We start from the raw sequence: 20,702 nt of genomic DNA, 5'->3' as shown, positions 1-20,702 counted from the left end.
TGTTTCCTACCTGGCTTCCTATTCAGTAAGAGAACGGCCTAAATTTCAGGCATGCCCCTGTCCCACACCCGCTTTGGGAACCTCCCTACGAGCAGCAGCACCACGCTGCTTCAAGTCAGAAAAACAACCGATTTGCAGAATCTTTCCTACGTCGGACACTGTTTATGCAACATCCCATCTTGGCGTTCAGGGCCCCAGCTGAGTTTGGAGAGGAGGCAGATAAGCAATCTTTTAAGCCTTCCCACCAGCAAACCATGTAGTGTCCAATGTCCCTGCGAAGCTATTTTATACAGCTGTCTTTCAAATTCAAACCATAACATTCATCTGGACCTAAAGCAGAACCTCGCCCCTGCTTAAAACTCCAACATTTCAGGTATAATGTGCAACTGCAGTTAACCATATTTTGATGCAGTGCAGAATCCCAGTATCATTGACAAATGCTCCCATTTCAAGACACAACACACTCGAACTAATTTTTCAATTCACAGAAGTACAAAACTGGTGATTTTTTCTATCTATCTATCTATCTATCTGCTTACTTACATCTCATCTTGAGACCTGCAAATCTTTCCTGCCTCTTTATTTTCTTCCACTAGGAATCCATTCTAAATGATTAACATTTCTACTCAGTTTCATCTCTTTTATGATCAAACTTCACCAACCTATCTCCACAAAGACATCTTCAGGTCAGATAGTTTCTGTCAAAACTGCTTGCAGGATTCATGTCTAGAATTCCTGTATTAGCATCATTCTGAACCTCCAAATACATGCTACAGCCATTTTAAACGTGTCAACCTTTTCCTTTTTTCTTTTTGCAGAACGCAGCTGGGTGACAGGGCCAAGTTCCCTTGAACCACTGTTTTTTCTCCCACTACTTCACAGTCATTTCCAGTCTCACTGTAGCTGTCTCACTGTTCACTTTTTCAAATCACCTATAGAGCTTCGCAGATTGAGCTGCATCTGGATGAATTAAAGCAGTTCTTTATTACTGACTGTTTCAAAACTCATGCTTATGTTAGCTCACAGTAACACATGCTCAAATCAAAGTGGCCCCAGATCATGCAAACACTTTCATGAGATAAATTTCACTCTATGTTAGCTATTTAGGAGCTAACTATCCAATCTAAGGTAGCTATATAGGCTCCTCCTTCTATAGTAAATGGAGAAAAAAGGTTATTTTCCTGGAGAGTTACTTTTCCCATCTAAAGACAAATTCTGCCTTTCTAAAGCAGCAGAATTATCCTCGAGGGGAGCCACGCTCTCGCTGCTGACTGCAGTTGAAACCTAGGTGACGAATACATTCCAAGCATATACATTTTAGACAGCTGATATGAGATAAAATGAATCTCATCTCTAATGATCAATGCTGTTATGATCTCTAGCCACATTATTTTTGTGTGTTCTGTGGCATTTGGTATGACAAAAATCTAAGAATTTTTTTTTTATATGCTCATTCAAGGAGTTAAATCCCAACTCCACCGTAACTCACTGCACTGCAGGAGCAACCAAACATCATCCTTTATCAAAAAATTCGCACAGAGCCCAGAGAAAAAGCACTATCACAAGGCTCCCTTCTGCGACATCCACAATATCAAAAGAGAAGGGAAACAAACACTCACCAGGTAAACTCTTGAACAAACACAGTGCTATTTATGCTGCATATATATACAGGAGACATGACATCTCTCTCTCTCTCTCACATATATATGAGATATACTGAGTTAGGGGTAAGATATCTCGGCCAATCTATATCCAAACCAGATCAAATCAATAAAAAACAGGCCAACCCGTGACACAGATCAAAGTATTTAATATCTGGAACTCAGGGCTGCAAACAAATAGGGAATTCTAAAGCTTTCCTAATATTAAAAGTTACTTACCTTTCACCTATAGCCCCTGTCACTTTTTATGTAAGAAAGCAGAGCTCATGAGTAACTAATATAGGAAGGACCTTGGAAGCTTTATTTGCAGCTCTTGAGTCCACACCAAATAATTTCTTTACCCCAATTATCACGTACTCTGTAGCACGGGGGCATGGTTTTACAAGTTCCATGTCATATAATCCTGCACATGATTTACTAGTACAAAACACCTGAATTTGTATCTGTGAGTATCACAGAGGTGCATGTTAAGTGTTGAATACTTCTAGAGGTATTTCTATAGTGGAACAGGAACAGCTGTTCCAAAGGCAGGACCAAGCTTGGTGAAAGCTACTCATCGCCATTCCCTGGGCATCTCATACACACGGCTCCTGCAGCAGAGAGCTGATGACGTGAACCTTTGGCTAACGGATGGTGCGAAGAAGCGGGGAATGGTATTCCCTCGAAAGCAAGAGGCAGAGAAGGATGCCCTGTTACACCTTCAAGCAACACCTTTACACCTGTGACTGCAGCATGAGCTCTACTAGTACAACTGCAACTATTTCGGCACAAACTCTGTGCAGAGATTACGCTTTGGTCATATGATGAAAGTAATAGACATCAACTTTGGGCATGCAGTTTATATATTTTCCCTGCTGAGTATCAACCGAGTTCTGTTTCCCTTACTGTGGGCAACTCAGCCTAAGTACCGTACAACGTGTGTCCTGGGCAAGCGTAGGCTGTATGTCAGCCGTATCATACAGCCAACCAGACTCTCAGGCCTGACCCATCTCTAATACCTCATCAGCAAGTATTAGAGTTTGGATGCTCCTTTGGATTCTCCTTTGCAAATGAAGTAAAATGAAAGCAATTAAAGTCTGCAGAAAGCCAGAGGCTAGGACATTCTAGTTTTCCCTGACCAAAGAGAAAATTACTAGATTAATTTTCTCGATACTTGTGCTTGAGCACACATGTCAGAAATCTCTATTTCCCCATAGCAAGACTTCTTTTCATGTTTTTAGATTTATTTACAAATCAAATATTCTTCAAGTGGGTATGTTTTACAGGATCCTCAAGAGTATCACGAATGACAAACCAAAGGGCTAGAACTCCTTAAGTGATTATATAATCCGAGAGTCGCAAACCACTGGGATTTTACTGTATAACCCTGACGAGGATAAAAAGGAGCCCTGCATTATTAATGCTAGCTCTGTTTTCTTTTTTCTTTTTTTTTTTAAACTCAAGCAAAGGCACTTACTCTGAAAGCTGTTCACTGAGAAGATGTTGGGATGATAGAATCCAGCCTTGCAAATACATTTGTAGGCTCCGAGCACAAATCCAAGGCCTTTAATTGGCATGCACTGTGAGAAAGGAAAAAAGGAAAAGTCATGCCGATGATCATACAACGATACACTCAGATGTACATTCAAGCATAAAAACATGACAAGACACTGTGAGCAGTGTCTTTATTCTAAGAATAAACAGGCACCCCTTCCAGTCTGACAGTATTTTCTCAGCGACTTTTCTCATAGTCATATATCACTCCAATTTTTTTTCTTGTTGCTCATCACCAGCAAAGACAGCTATAAGCCTGTCCCATCGCTAAACCGACCAAGTGCCAAATTTGATTCATGTACTTTGGCTCTAGGTGGGACATCAGACAGCTGTGGTTTTTGCTGAAGAGTTTCCAACACTCCTCCCCAGCAGAGCAGATGGGTTCAGACAGCTGGAGCTCATGCGATGTGAGGGAGAACGTGGACACCTGCAGCCAAGCCACCAACCTTCTGCAGGCAGCACGTGCTGGTGCTGGTGCCCCCGCCACACTGGCAACCATACCAGAGGGGCGATTGACCCAGCCAAAACAAAGCCAACAACTGGTTAGAGAAAATGGCTGCAGACCTAAATCTGACCTAAGTGAAAGAGCGCAAACCTACGCCAATGGGAGCCCCATACTTCTAAGCTCTCTTGTCCCTTTTTGAGGTAGTAATATGTGAAACAACCTTTGTTTTAACTCAACTTCACTTTTGCTTAATTTTGACATCAGGACACCACAGCAAATTTATTACAGTGACAGAACATCTACTGTCAGACCATTTCTGTACAACAAATAGACTCTGCCTAGTACAGAGGGAAGAAATGGTTCAGCAACATAAAGGTAGAAACACTGGTAAAATGATTTTCCCCCTGTACAGCTTATTTCACTTTATCAGATCAAAGCAGGCTGCTGTACTAGATGCCTTTCCCATCAGTATAGGTGTACCTATACCAACATGCCACCATGAATAGGAACTAGACACTAGTAGTTCCTCAGTGAGCAACTGAACGATTTAACTAAACACCCTCTGTCCTCTCACTTCCTTACGTTTCACTTGCTTGTGACTGACTGTGACTTTAGAATATGCTTCAGTCTCTAACTGCCTGCGACTGGAAGGAAGATGCAGAGAACAGTAAAAAAGTAGTTTAGTAAGTAGTTTAGTACAAAAGATCTCAGTTTCAAAAATCAAATGCAAACCAAGAAAGGAACAGTCTGCACTGACACTTAAGAAAAACTCTATTTTTTTATCTCAAATTTCAGCTTTGTGACGTAATTCTGCCTGATATTGGGAAAGCCACTTTGCTTTTCTTTGCCTCAGTTCCCCAAATGGCATCATCCTTTCTCGCACCCATTGCCGATCTGATGCCCACGCACGCAGTGCGGGCCTGCGGGTGCTATTGGAAAACAACTAATAAGCAGGAAACTGGCATGCAAGAACACTGAAAATTCAGCCTTTGTATAAACATGAAAGCAAGAAAAAACAGGAAGAGAAGGCACAAATCATTTTTATTCACACTTCATCTTCACCCTACAGAAATGTGACTGTCGACAAGAAGAAGAAATCGAAGTGGGATGAGTGTGTGTGCAAGTCCAATGACAGCAAAACCTCCCTAACCAAGCACAGAAAGGCAATTAAAGTAGTAAAAAGAATTTTTCAGGGGAAAATTCTGTTCTGCCTTTCTGGCTTCTTGCTTTGTAACAGGAAGGTACACGCTGCTATAGAGACTTCATTTTCTTTTTGAAGGCAAGGAAGAAAAGAAGTAGCTTCTACTCAATTCTGCGAACACCACAGTACCCCTAGCACCATATCCATAATCCATTCCCACTGAACAAATTCTTCATATAAAACGTGTCACGGGCTCATGAATCTGTTCTGCATTAAAATAAATGCTTTACTGATGATCCTTTCACACACATCCAACATTCACACCAAATAAAAGTCTGTAACTTTTATTTTATTGTCGCTGACAAGTCTAGAACTTGAAAATGAACAAAATATTTCAAACGCTGTTATCTTTCTTTGGTCTAGGATATTATCCTTGTTTCCAGTCTTTGGCAGCTGTAATGCACACCTTAAAAACCATCGGTCTAATTCTGTTTCTTGCAGTCCATATAATCCCATGCAAAGGTGTAACAGGGATCAGAACATCAGTCTGTTGAAAGGAGGGAAGCAGAGAAGGAGAGAAAGCAAGCCTAGATGCTTCTAGATGCAGTTTCAAACTCTGAAATTCCACCGTGCTCAACACTGCATGGAAACAGAACTATTTACAGCCTGACTTTTATTAAGAAATTGCAGCAGCGAGGCAGGGAAGAACGCTAAATATCATGTGGCCAAAAATGGGGAAGATACTTTTCCTGGAAAGAAAAAAATTCCCCTCTTATTACAAACGATTTAACAGTTAATATTATATTAACCAATGGTGGTAAATATTATGGTGAAAAAGGTAATAAATAAACTCAGTAAGAGTTTGCTGGTGTACAGAATGAGTTTAGCAAACAAGGTCCAGATTTATTTAATCAAGGTTCTTTTATCAGATACAGAGGCTTTTCCTGGCTGTCTGAGGGTGAATCTGCACAACACTCGGCAGGCGCATGCAAGCGACTTTTGTCCTTGCCCTGGCAAGCGGCACTCTGGTTCCAGTGGCCCCAGGGGCACCCCCAGAGCCCAAGCCCTGCAAAGCTGTACTAGCTCAGCCACGGCAGCCCACAGCGTCGGTCGTGGGCTTCAGAGCGCCAGGAGCACGGAGACTGAGCAGCCACAACAGACTGTGCAGACACAGCCAGTAAATATTAATCTGCTGCTAAGTTACTTAAGATTTGATCCATATAGAATTTAGCATCAAAAAAAGCAGACGTGTGAAAAATATCCACCTCCACATAAGCAAAAAAAGGAAGCATAAAACTGACCTGGTTTCAGATTCCATTATAAATGTGAAAGCAAAGCTGTGGGAATAAAACCACCATATTCCTGACTATTTCCTTCTTCATTAGTGGCCATCAGCTTTTTAAAAATCATGCTTTATTTAATTCATAAGAAGAGCTAACCTTAGGTTAGACCAGAAGCTCCATTTAGGCTTGTATCACATCTCTTACGGGCCCAGCGGCAAGTGTGCAGGCAAACAGTGAAAGGTGAGCGTGGCTATCGAGTGAGCCTTCCTCTCATATGCCCTTCAGGACATCATACTCCTAAATGGAATTTGCATTGCTTTAACTTCGAGCCATTAGTACTTATAGATGGCTGGGTTACAATTCAGAACAGCTTTATCACAATCTTTGCTAAAAAGAGAATAATAGGCATCTGTACCATTCACACTGCATATTTATTCCAGCTGGCTGTTCCCTGGTTTGCAAGTTTGTACTTTCAGCTTTATAATATTTGTATGAGTCCCAGGTTTAACATAGTATACTTTAAATTATACAGACAGCCCAAAAAATAAGATATTCAATGAATTTTTATCTTGAAATTATTTATAAATAAATAGGTCCAGAATAAACACAGACACGTCATCTAAACCTGTTAAGAAAGGTTGCACAGATTTCATTTTTATGCAGCTTGTTGTAAAGGACAAATTTGGAAAAATCTGTTGTGATAAAGAGTATACCTGTTGGAAAGAAAATAAATCCTTCAAATAACCTGTGCAATGGCTTTGGAAGTCTGAGCCAAACCTTCTGGCCTAAGAGAGACAAAGCCCTTCATCAGATCTGATTAGCCAGAAACCAAGTGACAAAGTATTCAGCAAATAAACAAAGCAGGTGCTACATCCACACCAGAAAATAGAAGGGAAGAACAAGGCAAAAAGAAACTAGCAGTTTAAAAGAGAGAGTGTGTGGCATCATGGTCTACATGTAATTTAGAAACTTAGATAAACCACCAAATAAATCTGGTCCGTGGCATTCTGGAGCAGAGGGGTTAAAACAGTAATTTTAGAATTAAAAAAGAAAAGAAAAAAGACTAAAAATGCAGTCAGCCTTGACTTGGGTATTTCAAGTTTTTCAAAGAGCATCTTTCAAAATCTGTTATTTCCACACACATAGAGTGATGGGGATGTTTTCCTTTTCTAAAGTCAATTCCTTGTTCAAAGGATGGAGTAAGAGCAAAGTCATGATAGAAAAAGCTTAGCAAAAATAATACAAATAAGGCCACATTTCTTTGCTCTGGTTTGGGGCAGCATGTAGGGAATTTCTAGAAAATACTACGTACAGAAGAGTCATTTTTTGCCTGGCACATGATGGCAGCTGGAGCAGGTTGGTGTCCTGCGAGACCCCGAGAGCTACTTTCTGATCCTGTTTACCGTGTTGTCAAGCACACTCACACCCATAAAAATAAATGAAAGAAGATAAAAGTCAGAGTAAAATTCTGTCTACCAAAGTCAGTGACAGCTCTGTCACTGAAAAGGCTTGACCTGTTACATCTTCTCATTTCATTTCTCCTTCAAGAGCAGAGTCTCGTGTTAAAGTGTGTTTGCAGCCTTAGAAGTGAACAGCGAGCACATCCATGCATCCAAGGTCCTGGTGCATCACCCGGGAGCCCCCCGCTTACCTCCGGACAGCTCGGGAGGCAGCCAGCCTGCCAACAACGCTACTCATAAGCTTTTTCTCTTCAAACACAACACGTTGTTTCAAAAGGACAGGACAGGGCTGGCCACTCCATAATTTACACCGCAAGGTAGGCCCCCGTAGCTTTTCTCCTCCCTTCTGAGTGCATCGGTGGAGTTAATTCTTGTTTAAATTCAAGTTTAAAAATGTGTTTTACAACAACAACGTTCTTAAAATGACACCGAATTGTTTAAATGCTGAGTCAGACAAAGTACAGCAATAGCTGATCTGATTCAGCTCAGAGCAAAGCTAGCCGTCGGGACAGTATTTGTCTCAATAGTTTGAAGCTTTGCTAAAAACTCCCCACTGCTTTTTAATGTGATTTTTCATTATTCTGGTCTTGTTAAGCCATGGGACCATTTACCATCAGAGTAAATACTGATGGTAAGGAGTCTCAGCTCATTCACACAGATAATTATAAACTACATGGGATTGTTGAAGTTAAAATGTCTGATTTTTTATTAATCTTTTTATTAATCTTAATCAAAATACTCAGAAAATGAAACAAGTTATTCAAGTTAGGGTTTTTTGTTAGGATACGTTTGTCACTACTGAAAAACCATAAACAGAAAAGTTGATGTCAAATCATCCCCAGTTCGAGCAGGAAAACACTTGTTAAATGTAAGACACTGCAGCGTCTTTAACTTCTAACGTGAATCAGTTTTGCAACGTGAATCAGTTCGGATACCCGGCTGTATGTATACATATGTATATGTATCCTATCCTTTAGGATACCCTAAAGGATTCTCCTCCATCACTCCCAAGATGCCAATGTTATCAGTGCATTACTGGACAAACGTGACAAAAATTCAAGTGCTAGGGAAAAAATAAATAAGTAAGTTCGTGGAAATAGAGCGTTTTGCAAAGAAATGGAAGAGAGGAGATCAGAAATATATACAAATCGCAGTACTTGTTTAGAAGACAGTGAGAGGAAATTTTTTGCAAAATTCTGCTAGTTTGTTAATAATTTAGGGATGTTTGAAAGCAAGTTACTTGGGGTGGGGGGGCTAAGCAGCAACAAACTCATCATCAGCTGTTGTCATGCACATGGAGAACCCAAGGTCAGCTTACAAAACGCTTCCCACAGTCCGGATCCTTTACCAAAGGATGAAAGCACAACAATTATAGGAATTTTCAGCGGATGGGTAGCTTGGACACTCAAAGTTTCTCAGCAATGACAGTGTTTAAGATGGATTTTTCATTACTGCTGAAAATACTTGTGCAGGCTACAATCAGGCTACCTTAAAAAAAAAATTCTTTATATGGCGGACTGAAATTGTCACTGGTAACCTGAATATCATTTTAGAACACATCAAACTTCACTTCTGATTAACATACTAAACAACAAAATTACAATTTCTCCTCTCCTAGAAAACTGTGCAGCAATTACAGGGGAACCTGTTAACAGACACCAAAGGGACTGACAATTTTATAGCCATTAAATAATGCAATGTGATTAATTTGAAGGCACTTTCTCAGGGCCAGATTTCCTTGGCTTTGAGGATAAATTAAGACATTTTTTACTATTAGCACAGGTTAAACTGCATTTAGAGCAGAGTCTAATTCACTTCCTTAGTGTCTTACCTACATTAGAGAGAATTCTCTTCATACTGAATCTCTACCTCTTTTTTCCTATCACTAGGATAATTTTGTGCTTTACACATCAGCAATACTGGAAATACCAGACATTATCTGCAGAAGACCTTCCAGAAGCTGTCAAGGAATATGCCAGAATACACATAGGTCCTTTACTCTGGACATCTGGTTCTGCCAACTACTTCTGCATTCATCCTTGACTCGGCAGCAAGTGATGCAAAAGTTTGCCTGGAAAATGGGCCACACAGTAAGACAGGGGATTAAGAAAGCTTGCCAAAACCTGCAAGAACCTGAGGCATTTCCAAAAACATTTGGTGGGGAGAAAAGCTGGATCTACTCCTGATCCCTATGAAAAGTGCAGTTCTGAGTAGTGGAGTACTCTTTCCCACCTATTCACATTTCCCTAAATTATTAACAAACTAGCAGAATTTTGCAAAAAATTAAAAAGTGCGAAAGATCTCAATTTTGTATTACTTATTGATGTTAATTTTTTAAACCAAATTTTCACAGTTGGCCATTCACATTTTCTTCCACAGGCCGATAGGAAATACTAGAATAGCCACTCCAAGCCAGTAACTCATCAAGAGAATTGTAGAGTTTAAGCGAAGAAAACTCATTCAGAATAGGAAAGAGTACCAGAGGGTGCATGGGAATTGCACAGCTCATCTCACAGAGAGCACAGCTGAACGTCTTGTAGTCTGCACCATTCTTTAGAAAGAGCCTGACTGTTAAAGTACCGCCAGCACGGCCAGCCTGCTGGAACTGCTATTTGGAAAGGGACGAAAATTCCTATAGTTCATCCAAAAGCTAACAAATAGCTGCTATAATCAATGGGTAACTCAAAGAGGGGAATAAAATGGTGGAAAACAGTGCACAGTATTTTACTAAGTTCACATGGACAACGTTGCTAAACCAACATTTTCTAGCCAGCTGCTATATCTGTCATTTCTATTGCATTTCCCAGCAACCATTAATGTAATTACTTCTTGACTCTTAAACATTATTTTTAGGCTGATTCCACACACTAGCAAGACATATGTGATCACATTGCAAAAGGCGTGTAACAGTTTGTGTGTGTTTTCCCAACCCACGGTAACTTTTTGGACCTACTGGCTGGTTCCAGGCAGTGCAGTAGGGGTGAGAAACTTGCTAAGTTAGAATCATAGAGTCTCAGAATCATTAAGGTCAGAAAAGACCTCTAAGATCATCGAGTCCAACCGTCAACCCAACACCACCATGCCCACTAAACCATGTCTCTTAAGTTCCCACAAGCATCATGAAAATAACATCTGGTAGAGAAGAAATACCTTATCAGTGTCCCTGCTGATGGAGAGACTACATCATGAGGACATACCCTTTCTTAGACACTAGAGAATGCTCTTTGAAATGCCACAGTCACAAGAAAAGCTTTAGCTGCCATTGGTGCCTTCCTAGACATCAGCTAACTGCATAAGAAAATGCATTAGGAAACCAGGCTACAATAATCTGATATTCCTGTCCTTTGCATTCAGTCCATCTTTAGGACAAGTTGGCCCATTTTTCCAGAAGTTTTTACTACTCAGGACTGCTAGGAGTCTTGAGTTGAGCCCAACTCTGTGAAGTTGGGTAAAAGATGCTCCTAGTCACAAAATTATTTCTTACTGAAATTCTACTTGAGTATTTTGTGTGAAACATGATTGAGAAGACGGCTGCATAAAGGATGTGAATTTTAATATCCTTGCTCAATTTTGCAGCATTCTTTCCTTTTATATTAGTGCAACATTAGACAGCAATTGAAGGAAAATACCCACCACACTGGTACTTGAATGAAGACACAGCATTATTTATCACAAAACCGAGTCTGACACAGTCTATTAATTGAGTCTTTCTTTTTACTTGGTGGTCATGGGTAAAACAAAACTCCCAGCTAGATTCTGTCCATCAGCCCCATTCCTTTTAAAAGCATATTTCTTTCATGCAAGAAGACAGTCAAGTCCTGCAGCAGAGTGACTGCTCTGTCCACAACTTGATCAATATCCTTTTATTAATTTTGCTTTATTCTGGATTGTAGCCTCTGCATTTTGACAATGTGTCAACTCATCAAGAAAGTTAATCTTGCTTACAAGATAGTATCAGAATTTGAGTTTTTCTACTTGTCAAACATATCTCCATGTTCCAGCCACAAGTCTCCCATCCTCAAGGTTGGGATGTCTCTCAGACAGAACTGAAGTTCAGAGCACAGTTTCTAGGTTAAACTACATATTCTTCTTGACTGCTTTCAATCTCATCACCTGGCCTCTTTCACAATTTCATCTATCAAAGGAAACAAAGATTTTGTGACAAAGCCATCATTCCTCCTCTTGCCAAACAACCAGACCATGGTCTGTCAGACTGCTGTTCAAGCACCATCGTAACGACCATATCACAGTCAGAAGAAGCACTATATTATTGCCGTCAGAAAAAATTCCCCCCAAACTCCCATTACTTGACAATACCAGCTTCACACTGATCTTCACAGCTTGGCGCTGTACACTCATTCATTACAAGTTACAAGTCTCACAGAGGTGCTGCATGTCCCGCTAGCACCATGAAAATACAGCACCCACTATTTGCCAGCTATTTGCTACCTCATTCAGCCTCTTCTTTAGCACTAGGCAAGCACAAGGGTTTTAAAAAATGCATTTGGGCAAGACATATAGTTATACTTTTGGGTAATAAATCAGAAACAAAAGGTTGTAACTGAAACAAATATGAAACAGCAATATACTTAATAAATTAATACCCGTCTACTTGCTTACTGCTTCTCATCCAGTACACCAAAGAGAGATCAGCCATGAGGGTACACAATGAAATCCTGGTTTTTGCTCTGAACACTTGCTTTCTTCTTGCAACCTTTATCAGCTTTGAGGAAAAATGCCCTAATTTTGAGTAGTAACTGTCCTATAGGTAAGCCCTCACTTCTATGTCTAAGGCTAGCCAGAGGGCTGGTGATCCAGCTCCCTATATGGAGCCACCATATTCTAGACAGACACCTTGAAAATCTTTCCTCTTTCTTCTGCTTCCCTTATCTCAAATCTAGATTCTTACTTTTTATCCAAAGCCAATGTAGCCTTGATCAGTCATATCTCACTCCTCCATTGCCTTCTGGAGCTGGAGGGTTTGGCCATGAATATAAATTCCCTGGAAGGCTCTCTCTAAATGACCGCTTTTGATATTTAATGAGGCTCCTCTCTGCCCATTATTATTTTTCCCTCAGGTTTGCACTTAATCCAACAAGGCTATTCCTGTGCCCTGGTGATTAAAAGCCACTTTTCCCTGTTCTGCTTGACTGCTGTTTCCCGCCTAAGCTGAACTCCTCCTTTACACAAAGCTACAGCCAGCCTCAGTTTAACGTTACAGAGATGTTCTCAGAAGCTCATGGTATAACACCAGCTTTGATACAGACCTGTAAGAAGGATTCTTATTTTAACAGACTGAGAATAAACTATTGTGTCTAGACATGTATATGAAAGCAAATATTCCCTTGTCCTGTCTCCAATAGGGAGCTCCTGTGTTACAGAGTCCTCGTGTCCACAGAAATTTTGGGTGGGTGTCAGCTGGAGCACATCGCCCATAGCCTAACGGGTCCCAGAGCCCTGCTGGGACTCTGTGTCAGCGTTATGCCAGGGACCTCCACGGACCAGCCCAGACTCACAAGTGTGCCAAGTCGGTTTAAAATATTGGTAGCAGCCTTCCTCCATTGTGAGAACTCCAAGCAGGACAACTTTCCCCTTGTATAATCTGAAGTATAACTAATCTTTACCACAGAAGTATAGCCACTTTTAATTAATTCTCCAAGATGTATAGCAATACACACACCAAAGTGAAGGTTAAGTTCAAATCTAAGCCGTAAGGATGAAATACACTTTTAGTTTTAATTTGTCCAGTCCTCTGCTTTCCCTTGCTTCGGCAACATACCATTTTTGAGCCAAGGTCCCAAACCGGCAGACGGCTTAACCAATTCTAAAATGAGTTCCCTGGCAGATGGCAACACCACAGAGATACAAGAAAGATGAAGTGGTTCCAGCTTGCAGCAGGAAGCCAAAGAAAAGCATCAAACAATCTCTGGAACCAGAAACTCTGGAACTTTGTATTCCTTCTCCTGGCAGGGCAACTACTGATAACACTATTTGAAAAGCATGTGGCTGCAAATTTGGAAGCCAATTTTGTAGGGATCATTAAGAATGTCAGAAAGTTCAGCAAGTTTATCTGCACTGTAATTACTTCTTCCTCAAGTACTTGCAAGTATACAGTGGCAGAAGGGTAACACTAAAACATGGGAATCAAAGTGGCCTTCAGGCAATTAGGTACCTATCACCCACCAATTCAATTTTATGAACTTGCACGGAAATAGGGACTAATGAATAACAAGTAACATGGTATATCCACTGGAGAAAAAGTAAGCTGGAGTTTTCTCTCTATTATTCAGCAGCTGCCAGGAGCTGGTTCACAAAGCATGATGGACTGGATCTTTTCTGACATCGTTAAAATTAAAAAAGAAATTGTTTCTATTATTAATTATAGAAGTGTACCTCTTGTTCTCAGAGCTCTTGGAAATGGTGGAACAGCATCTGGTAGCAGTACACTGTAGACATATAAACCTCAGCAGACAATAAGATGCTTGGAAGAGTTTGCCTCACACTCAACAAAATGTCAAGTTTACTTTCCATCTGACAGAGCAAACTCATTTTACTGGAAGCCACTACAGAAATAGCACCGAAGACCTGCCAGCCTTAATGTGACACACGCCTGCATACAAAAAAGCCCACCCTCGCTCCACATCATCTCACTTTTTAACTCTCACTTTGAGATCACTTGAAGAGGTTGCAACACAGTTATCACTTCTATCAAGTGGCAAAATCCCTGAGACCAATGAAGCTAAAGCCAGGACAAATGAAGGCAGAACCAGGTCCTGTCGCACATGCATAGATTTTAGTTGGTAACATGTAGATATTATAAAAGTGACAATGGAAAAGGAAACAACTTTCAGATTAAGAGAGAAAATGTTTGGTTAGTAACTTCATTAACCTGCAGTTAATGGCATCAGATTTTGTTTCATGTTTATAAGTAAATAACGCTCACCTGTCTTCCTGGGTTAACAGTTCCACAAGAATGACAGCACTATAGCACACAGGCTTGTAAAATTAACTTACTGTTATGTTTTGTGTTACTGCTCTCCCCTCTCTGTCCTTTCTACTCTTACTCTGCTGCAAAACGCAACACCTCACCAAGGACATGAGACTTGTGACCCACCTCCCCAGAAAAGTCTCCCACCTCAGCCCCAGGAACAACATGGACTCTCCATTCGCCTCACTCCAACAGACTCTGTCCTGGTTTCGGTTGGGATAGAGTTAAATTTCTTCCTAGTGCTGTGTTTTGGATTTATTATGAGAAGAATGTTGATAACACACTGATGTTTTCAGTTGTTGCTAAGTACCTTGCTAGTCAAGGACATTCAGCTTAAAAAAAAACCCAAACATTGGGAGGGAGCACAGCCAGGACAGCTGGCCCAGCTGGCCAACGGGGTATTCCATACCATGTGACGTCATGCTCAGTATATGAATGGTAGGTGTGTTCCAGGAAGTAGCGATCACTACTTGGTTATCGGTCAGCGCGGGTGGTGAGCAATTGCATTGTGCATCACTCATTTTGTATATTCTATCATTACCATTATTATTATTATTATTATTATTTTCCCTTTTCTGTTCTATTAAACTGTCTTTATCTTAACCCACAAGTTTTTCTCACTCTTACCCTTCCAATTCTCTCCCCGTTCCACTGGGTGGGGGGGAGTAAGCAAGCGGCTGCGTGGTATTTGGCTGCCTGCCAGATTAAACCACGACATTCCCAACACTTATGAAGCAAGACGCAAATCCAGGCACCAGCCTATTCAGTAGTCTGAAGAGCCTTCCCAGTTCAAATACATTGACCAGTACCTTTCCAAATCTTCTAACAGCACAAATGGGACACAGATTGGGTCTTCCAAATATCTATTCTGAGACTTCTAAAATTCCATCTCGACCGTTGACTTCATGAAAACAAAAAAAACCCTTCTGCAGGTAAATTGTATTAACATGTTTCTGTATGGTAAATGAATTATAAACTAGCCAAGTTTGAAGACAAGAGTTTCTATTGAGTATTCTTGAGTCTGAGGCAAACTCTCCCAAGTACTGTCATTGCTTCATAGTTTCCAGGAAGTTTCTGGATTCTATATCCAAAAGTGTTAATTCTATAATATCGTGAATGCAATCCCATAATATGATAACTGTATCCTAAAGTTTTTTTATATAGTTATCATATTATAGAATTGCATTCACCATATTAGAGAAAGAAAGCCACATGAATGGACCATGGCAGAAGCTTATGGTGAAATCCTACTCCCACTAACATCAACCTTTCAGAGATCAGAAAATGTAATGAAAAGCCTAAAATCCAGAAGCAATGTTTTGAAAGCTCAAAAAAGTCAGAAACACGTGAAAAAGCAAAGCACACTCTATTAGCAGCAGAGCCTGCACGCTTCCAGGTCAAGTTTGCAGGTTCTTGATAAGGTTCAAAATTCTCAAAAGTTCATAGGTCATTCCAGGACAAATACTTCAGCAGACTGTCAATGTGACTTACCTACTAACAATTCTTACCTCTATCTCTCACTAGGAAGATGTTTCCTTTACTTATCTACAGGCTTCTTTTCTGCTTGTCTTGCAAATGATACATCATCTTTTATCTATGGACTTCTTGGGGGTAGGGGACTTTCTTTTTTGATCCCTCAAAGCATCCTCAAGATTAAGCATTTCATACAGCTTTGTACCATGAGAAGTGTTTTGGTGCACTAGTATAACTACCAGGATACTTAGTCAGTAACATACCCATAGGGAAATACAGAGAAAAAAGAAAAAAAAGAAAAAAAAAGGATCCTTGCACTAAAAAGCAGTAACTTGCTCGCTATAATGTAAATACTATTAAAGTATTCCTGTGACATAGAGAACATTACCTGGCAAGCTAAATAGTACTTAGATTTTGCTATAACTCTTTGCTACCCTTATTAGCTCATTTGAGACTGGTATGCTGCTTATAATTACCCTGACCCGTAAAAAAACCCTGTTAATATTGGCAGTGATGCTGGTACTGGCAGAGCAAGTTATAGACGCTGAAGTTAATTATATTCAAACTAAAGTAAATTTGGGAATCGTATTTGGATGCACTCAGCATTTGGCTACCTTTCAAATTACAATCTACTGTAAACGCAGAACTTCATTTCCCCAATGAACTTTTATAGGCTTCTGTTACAATGATTAGCAGTTTTGTGAAGGAAATATTCCCTGGGTAGGGACCAAATGTAAAGAAGTGAGTGGGCAATTAAACACCTCCACCTACAGAACGCATCCTTCCACCAGCAGCCAGGCGAGTGCCCGTGCCCCTTCATCCGCCCCCAGCTGTCACATGTGAGAGGGAGGAAGGACACATTTATATACTGCACCCATCATGCTTTTTCTCATTACAGCTTCCACAGCTGCAAGACAGGTGACTGAACACAGAAACACTACTTTCAATGGCACTCTTCAGCACCTCACTAAATTTCACCCAGGTATTCATAGAAACTATTAGTATCCCGAAAACTGTCTCCCTCCCTAGAGATATATTACAGGCTCCTCAGCCACATCTCATAACTCCTATTATAAGACTCTGAAAGAAATACACAGAGAGTGAAGAAAAAAAAAGAGACATGTCATCTTGCACTAATCTCTTAGCAATAAAAGTAAATACTACTGTTAATTTAGAATAATAAATATGAATTATATAAATTTACAATACCAACCATATAAAGTTAATATACAAGAAGAATACATAACTCACACTTAGCCACCAAAGAAACATGTTTGCATGTAAACCTGCATTGAAAATAACAGAAATAACGACTAGAGTGGATATTTAAGATCACCATCAGTTAGCTATAGCTAAAGCAACAATGTGTCTCTCTTTGAACTACAAGGAATTTAAAATACTTTACAGTAGAGGTTATCAGATCTATTAATGACATCAATAATAACAAACACATTTTTTACAAAATTTCGTTTTGATTTTAGTAACAACTCTATACTGCAATGTACTACAGCAGTCACTTTGCAACATATGTCCTCACTGAATCACATCTTAGTGTATATAGTCTATATATTTTTCACTTAATAGCTCTAGGTTACAAATCAGCAAATTTCAAAATTGTTGTTGTATCTGGTGACTGCTGACTTGCTCAGTCAGTACCCTCCTCGGTTACTTCTTATACTCAAGTCAGAATTTGGATTAAAGGATGGTTTGGCAATGAGAAATTTCTAACTGTAAGAGTATAATATAGAACAGTAACAAGCAAAATTCCAACAAAATGTAGATACAATCTAATCTAGGGTGGAGAAGATGCGAACAAGTCTGTAGCCAGAAGGCAGCTCGCTGGAGGAGCAGACAGGGGCTGCAGCCCAGCTGTGTACCGGGGTGGTCTCCTTGCCTTTCTACACCAAGTTGAACAGAGCTGATATGCGCCCTCAAAAAAATCATGTCAGTTGAACTAGCATTTTTATGAAAACCTCCTTCCATCAGACAACTGCAGCTAAGCTGCTCTTATTTTAGCTTCTCTCACGTCAAAATTAACAATGTGGAGGAAGGGGGGAAAATTTAGTGTATCTTACTGTCCCAAGGACCCCATCCAGTATCTTCCTCCCTCATACTCCTTTCCCCAACCTTGTAATCTCTAAATCTTCCAGTCAAAGTCATTTATCCTCACAGGCAATTGCGTTGCTGAACCTCAAACTACAGCTGGGGAAACACATTTGAAAGGCAAACCAGCTTTTAGTGGCATAATGTCAAAAGCAGCTGAAAATACACGGGGATTCATCAAAAAAAGACAATTCTTCAGGAAATGATTAGTGGTTACCTTCAGAATCACAACAATGTTCTCAGAGTTGCACAGAACAAAAGATGTATACGGTCTCTGTCACATGAAGTTTATTGTAACAGACACTTGAGAGGGATCCAATTCTGTTCTCATTTGCCTTTATTTAAAAAAAAACAAAATTCCAGCGACTCCAGTGCTACCAGTCACCTCAATGAAATTACTGGCTAATGGTGCTAGAATCAAATCCATTTTGCTTCATTCTGCTTTTATCCTTCAATTTATACTCAATTCCTTTAATATAAATTCATTTGTTGAGACTACTAAGAAGTTATAAAACCTAAAGAACAAAAACCACTGTAGCCTCAAGTGCCATGCGCACCACCGGCTTTCAGCAGACTCCAAAAGGACCAGAAGGTAGGGCAGTCTTGCTGTTAGTGCCAATTAGCAAATAACACTCATTTAGTCACCTGATTTCCCAGGTCCTCATCAAATTCCAGCTTTATCAGTGAATACTTTCCTAAAACTGTTTTATCCTCAAATCCTGTTTTTCAATCCACAGGTTCAGCAAGCCCCTCTCCTTGCTGTAAAGTGTAGAGTAAACTTGCCTTGAGATGCTGTCCTGGTTCTGGCTGGGACAGAGTTAACTTTCTTCCCAGTAGCTGGGAGGGTGTCCTGTGTTTTGGGTTTGGTGTGAGAGGAGCATTGATGGTCCATTGATTGCTGGGTGGTGCTGGCACCGGGGACTTTTCGGCCTCCCATGCTCTGCCAGGTGCATGGGAAGCTGGGCGGAGGGGAGCATAGCCAGGGCGGTTGACCCAGCTGGCCAATGGAGTATTCTATACCATGTGACGTTATGCTCAGTATAAAAACTAGGGGCGGGGGGGGCCTCTCGTGGTTCGGGACACGTGTCGGTCGGCGGTGGTGAGCAGTTGCATTGTACATCGCCTGCTTTGTATATTCTGTTATTGTTGTTGTTATCCTTACTATTATTACTGTTCCACTTTGTTTTATTTGCATTATTAAACTGTTTTTATCTCAACCTGCGAGTTTTCCTACTTGTGCCCTCCCGATTCTCTCCCGCACCCTACCGGGGGTGGGGGGTGAGTGAGGACCTGCATGGTGTTTAGTTGCTGGCTGGGGTTAAACCATGACAGATGCCAACCAATTGCCAAGTTTTAGCACTGAAACAGCTGGATTTCAGTGTTAGCAGGTGGAAAAAATCCCTGAGCTATTCTTGAAATCAATAAAGTGGACTGTGGGATCTTTGAGGGAGGAAGAAAGTTATATGATCCTTAACAGGAATTATTTTTTGAATTATTTTTGCTGAACACCCTACTCACCATAATCAATGCCAGAGAGATTATGGACATAGCCTGAACTTCACTGGTAGGACTAACAAAGAGGCTCTTTCCAGGAAAACCGAAGATGCTTTGGAGTATTTGTAGCATCACTTGAGATTACAGAAAAAGCTGGCTCAGAACATAACGCTGTGCCATGGCCTAACTGATTCACATCTTCATTAGACAACCAAAATAGCTATTAGGTTGCAAAAAGCCGCGGTCTCAAAAAAGCAGTTCCACTGGCAGAACTTCTGACAGCCCAGAGACACCTTTTCACTCTCAGTAAACGAGCCAGTTTAACGCATAGCAGTAACGCATAGCTGAGCTATGAGAATTTCACTGTTTCAATAACCACCCAGATCTCTCTATAGACAGCAACCTCTCACTTTACCGTGTAAACCCACCATACTTTTCATGTCCTAACTTTCATGCAAACTGCCCGCTGGACTGGCAGGGCCGTCTCCCCAACACACCGTTTGGGTTTGCCCTTTCCCCCCTCCTGCCTGCAGCCACGTTTGCTTCCTTGGGAGGTTTCTCTACCTGCGCAACCTGAAACGGTGCCAGTTAAAGCTCTCTCTTCTCTGCCCTGCTTCACGTATTCCTTTATTCCACTTTTCTTTCTGGTCTAAGACATGCTTCTTAATTTGTAGAAAAATTGGGGGAAAGTTGCTAAATGTTTTTAGGCTGTCATCCTGGCATTCACATTCATTACACACATCTCCTTAACTGAATGTGTCAGCAGCTCCTTAGAAATGAAAATAGGTAGAATATTATTCCTATTAAGATCACACAGATTTCAATCAGGATATTTATTACGAAATTTCATCCTTTAAAATAACTCTGCAGAATTCTATTCAACTTATTGTCCAAACAAATTACCTCTTTCACAGAGGTAAGAGGCACTCCCCACTTGAAGACACTAACTTCAGGTATATTTCCTCCTCATTTGCTCTCAGAGAAGTAGGCATCATAGCTGCATATGTCTTAAACAACAGAAATTCCTTCTTTGCATGGGAGATTGTCGTCTCCTCTATACTGGTTTGCCTCTTACTCTGAAACAGCCCCTCAGATTTTCATGGTTGCTTTGCTGGAGTAAG

The 20,702-nt window shown here is 40.6% G+C and overlaps 1 protein-coding gene across 1 annotated transcript in view; it reads right to left on the bottom strand.

Moving 5' to 3' along the window:
- Window positions 1-20,702, bottom strand: part of GPR158 (G protein-coupled receptor 158) — a 204,313-nt gene that overhangs the window by 112,829 nt on the left and 70,782 nt on the right. Inside the window, exon 3 of the mRNA XM_075140803.1 lies at window positions 3,118-3,220. Within this exon, the coding sequence (XP_074996904.1) occupies window positions 3,118-3,220 (103 nt within the window). The remainder of the gene's footprint in view (window positions 1-3,117; window positions 3,221-20,702) is intronic.

Source organism: Calonectris borealis, chromosome 2 (assembly GCF_964195595.1).
Source record: "Calonectris borealis chromosome 2, bCalBor7.hap1.2, whole genome shotgun sequence".
Classification (NCBI taxonomy): Eukaryota; Metazoa; Chordata; class Aves; order Procellariiformes; family Procellariidae; genus Calonectris; species Calonectris borealis.
The sequence above is the reverse complement of the archived record's forward strand: the minus strand, read 5'-3'. Positions and strand labels throughout refer to the sequence as shown.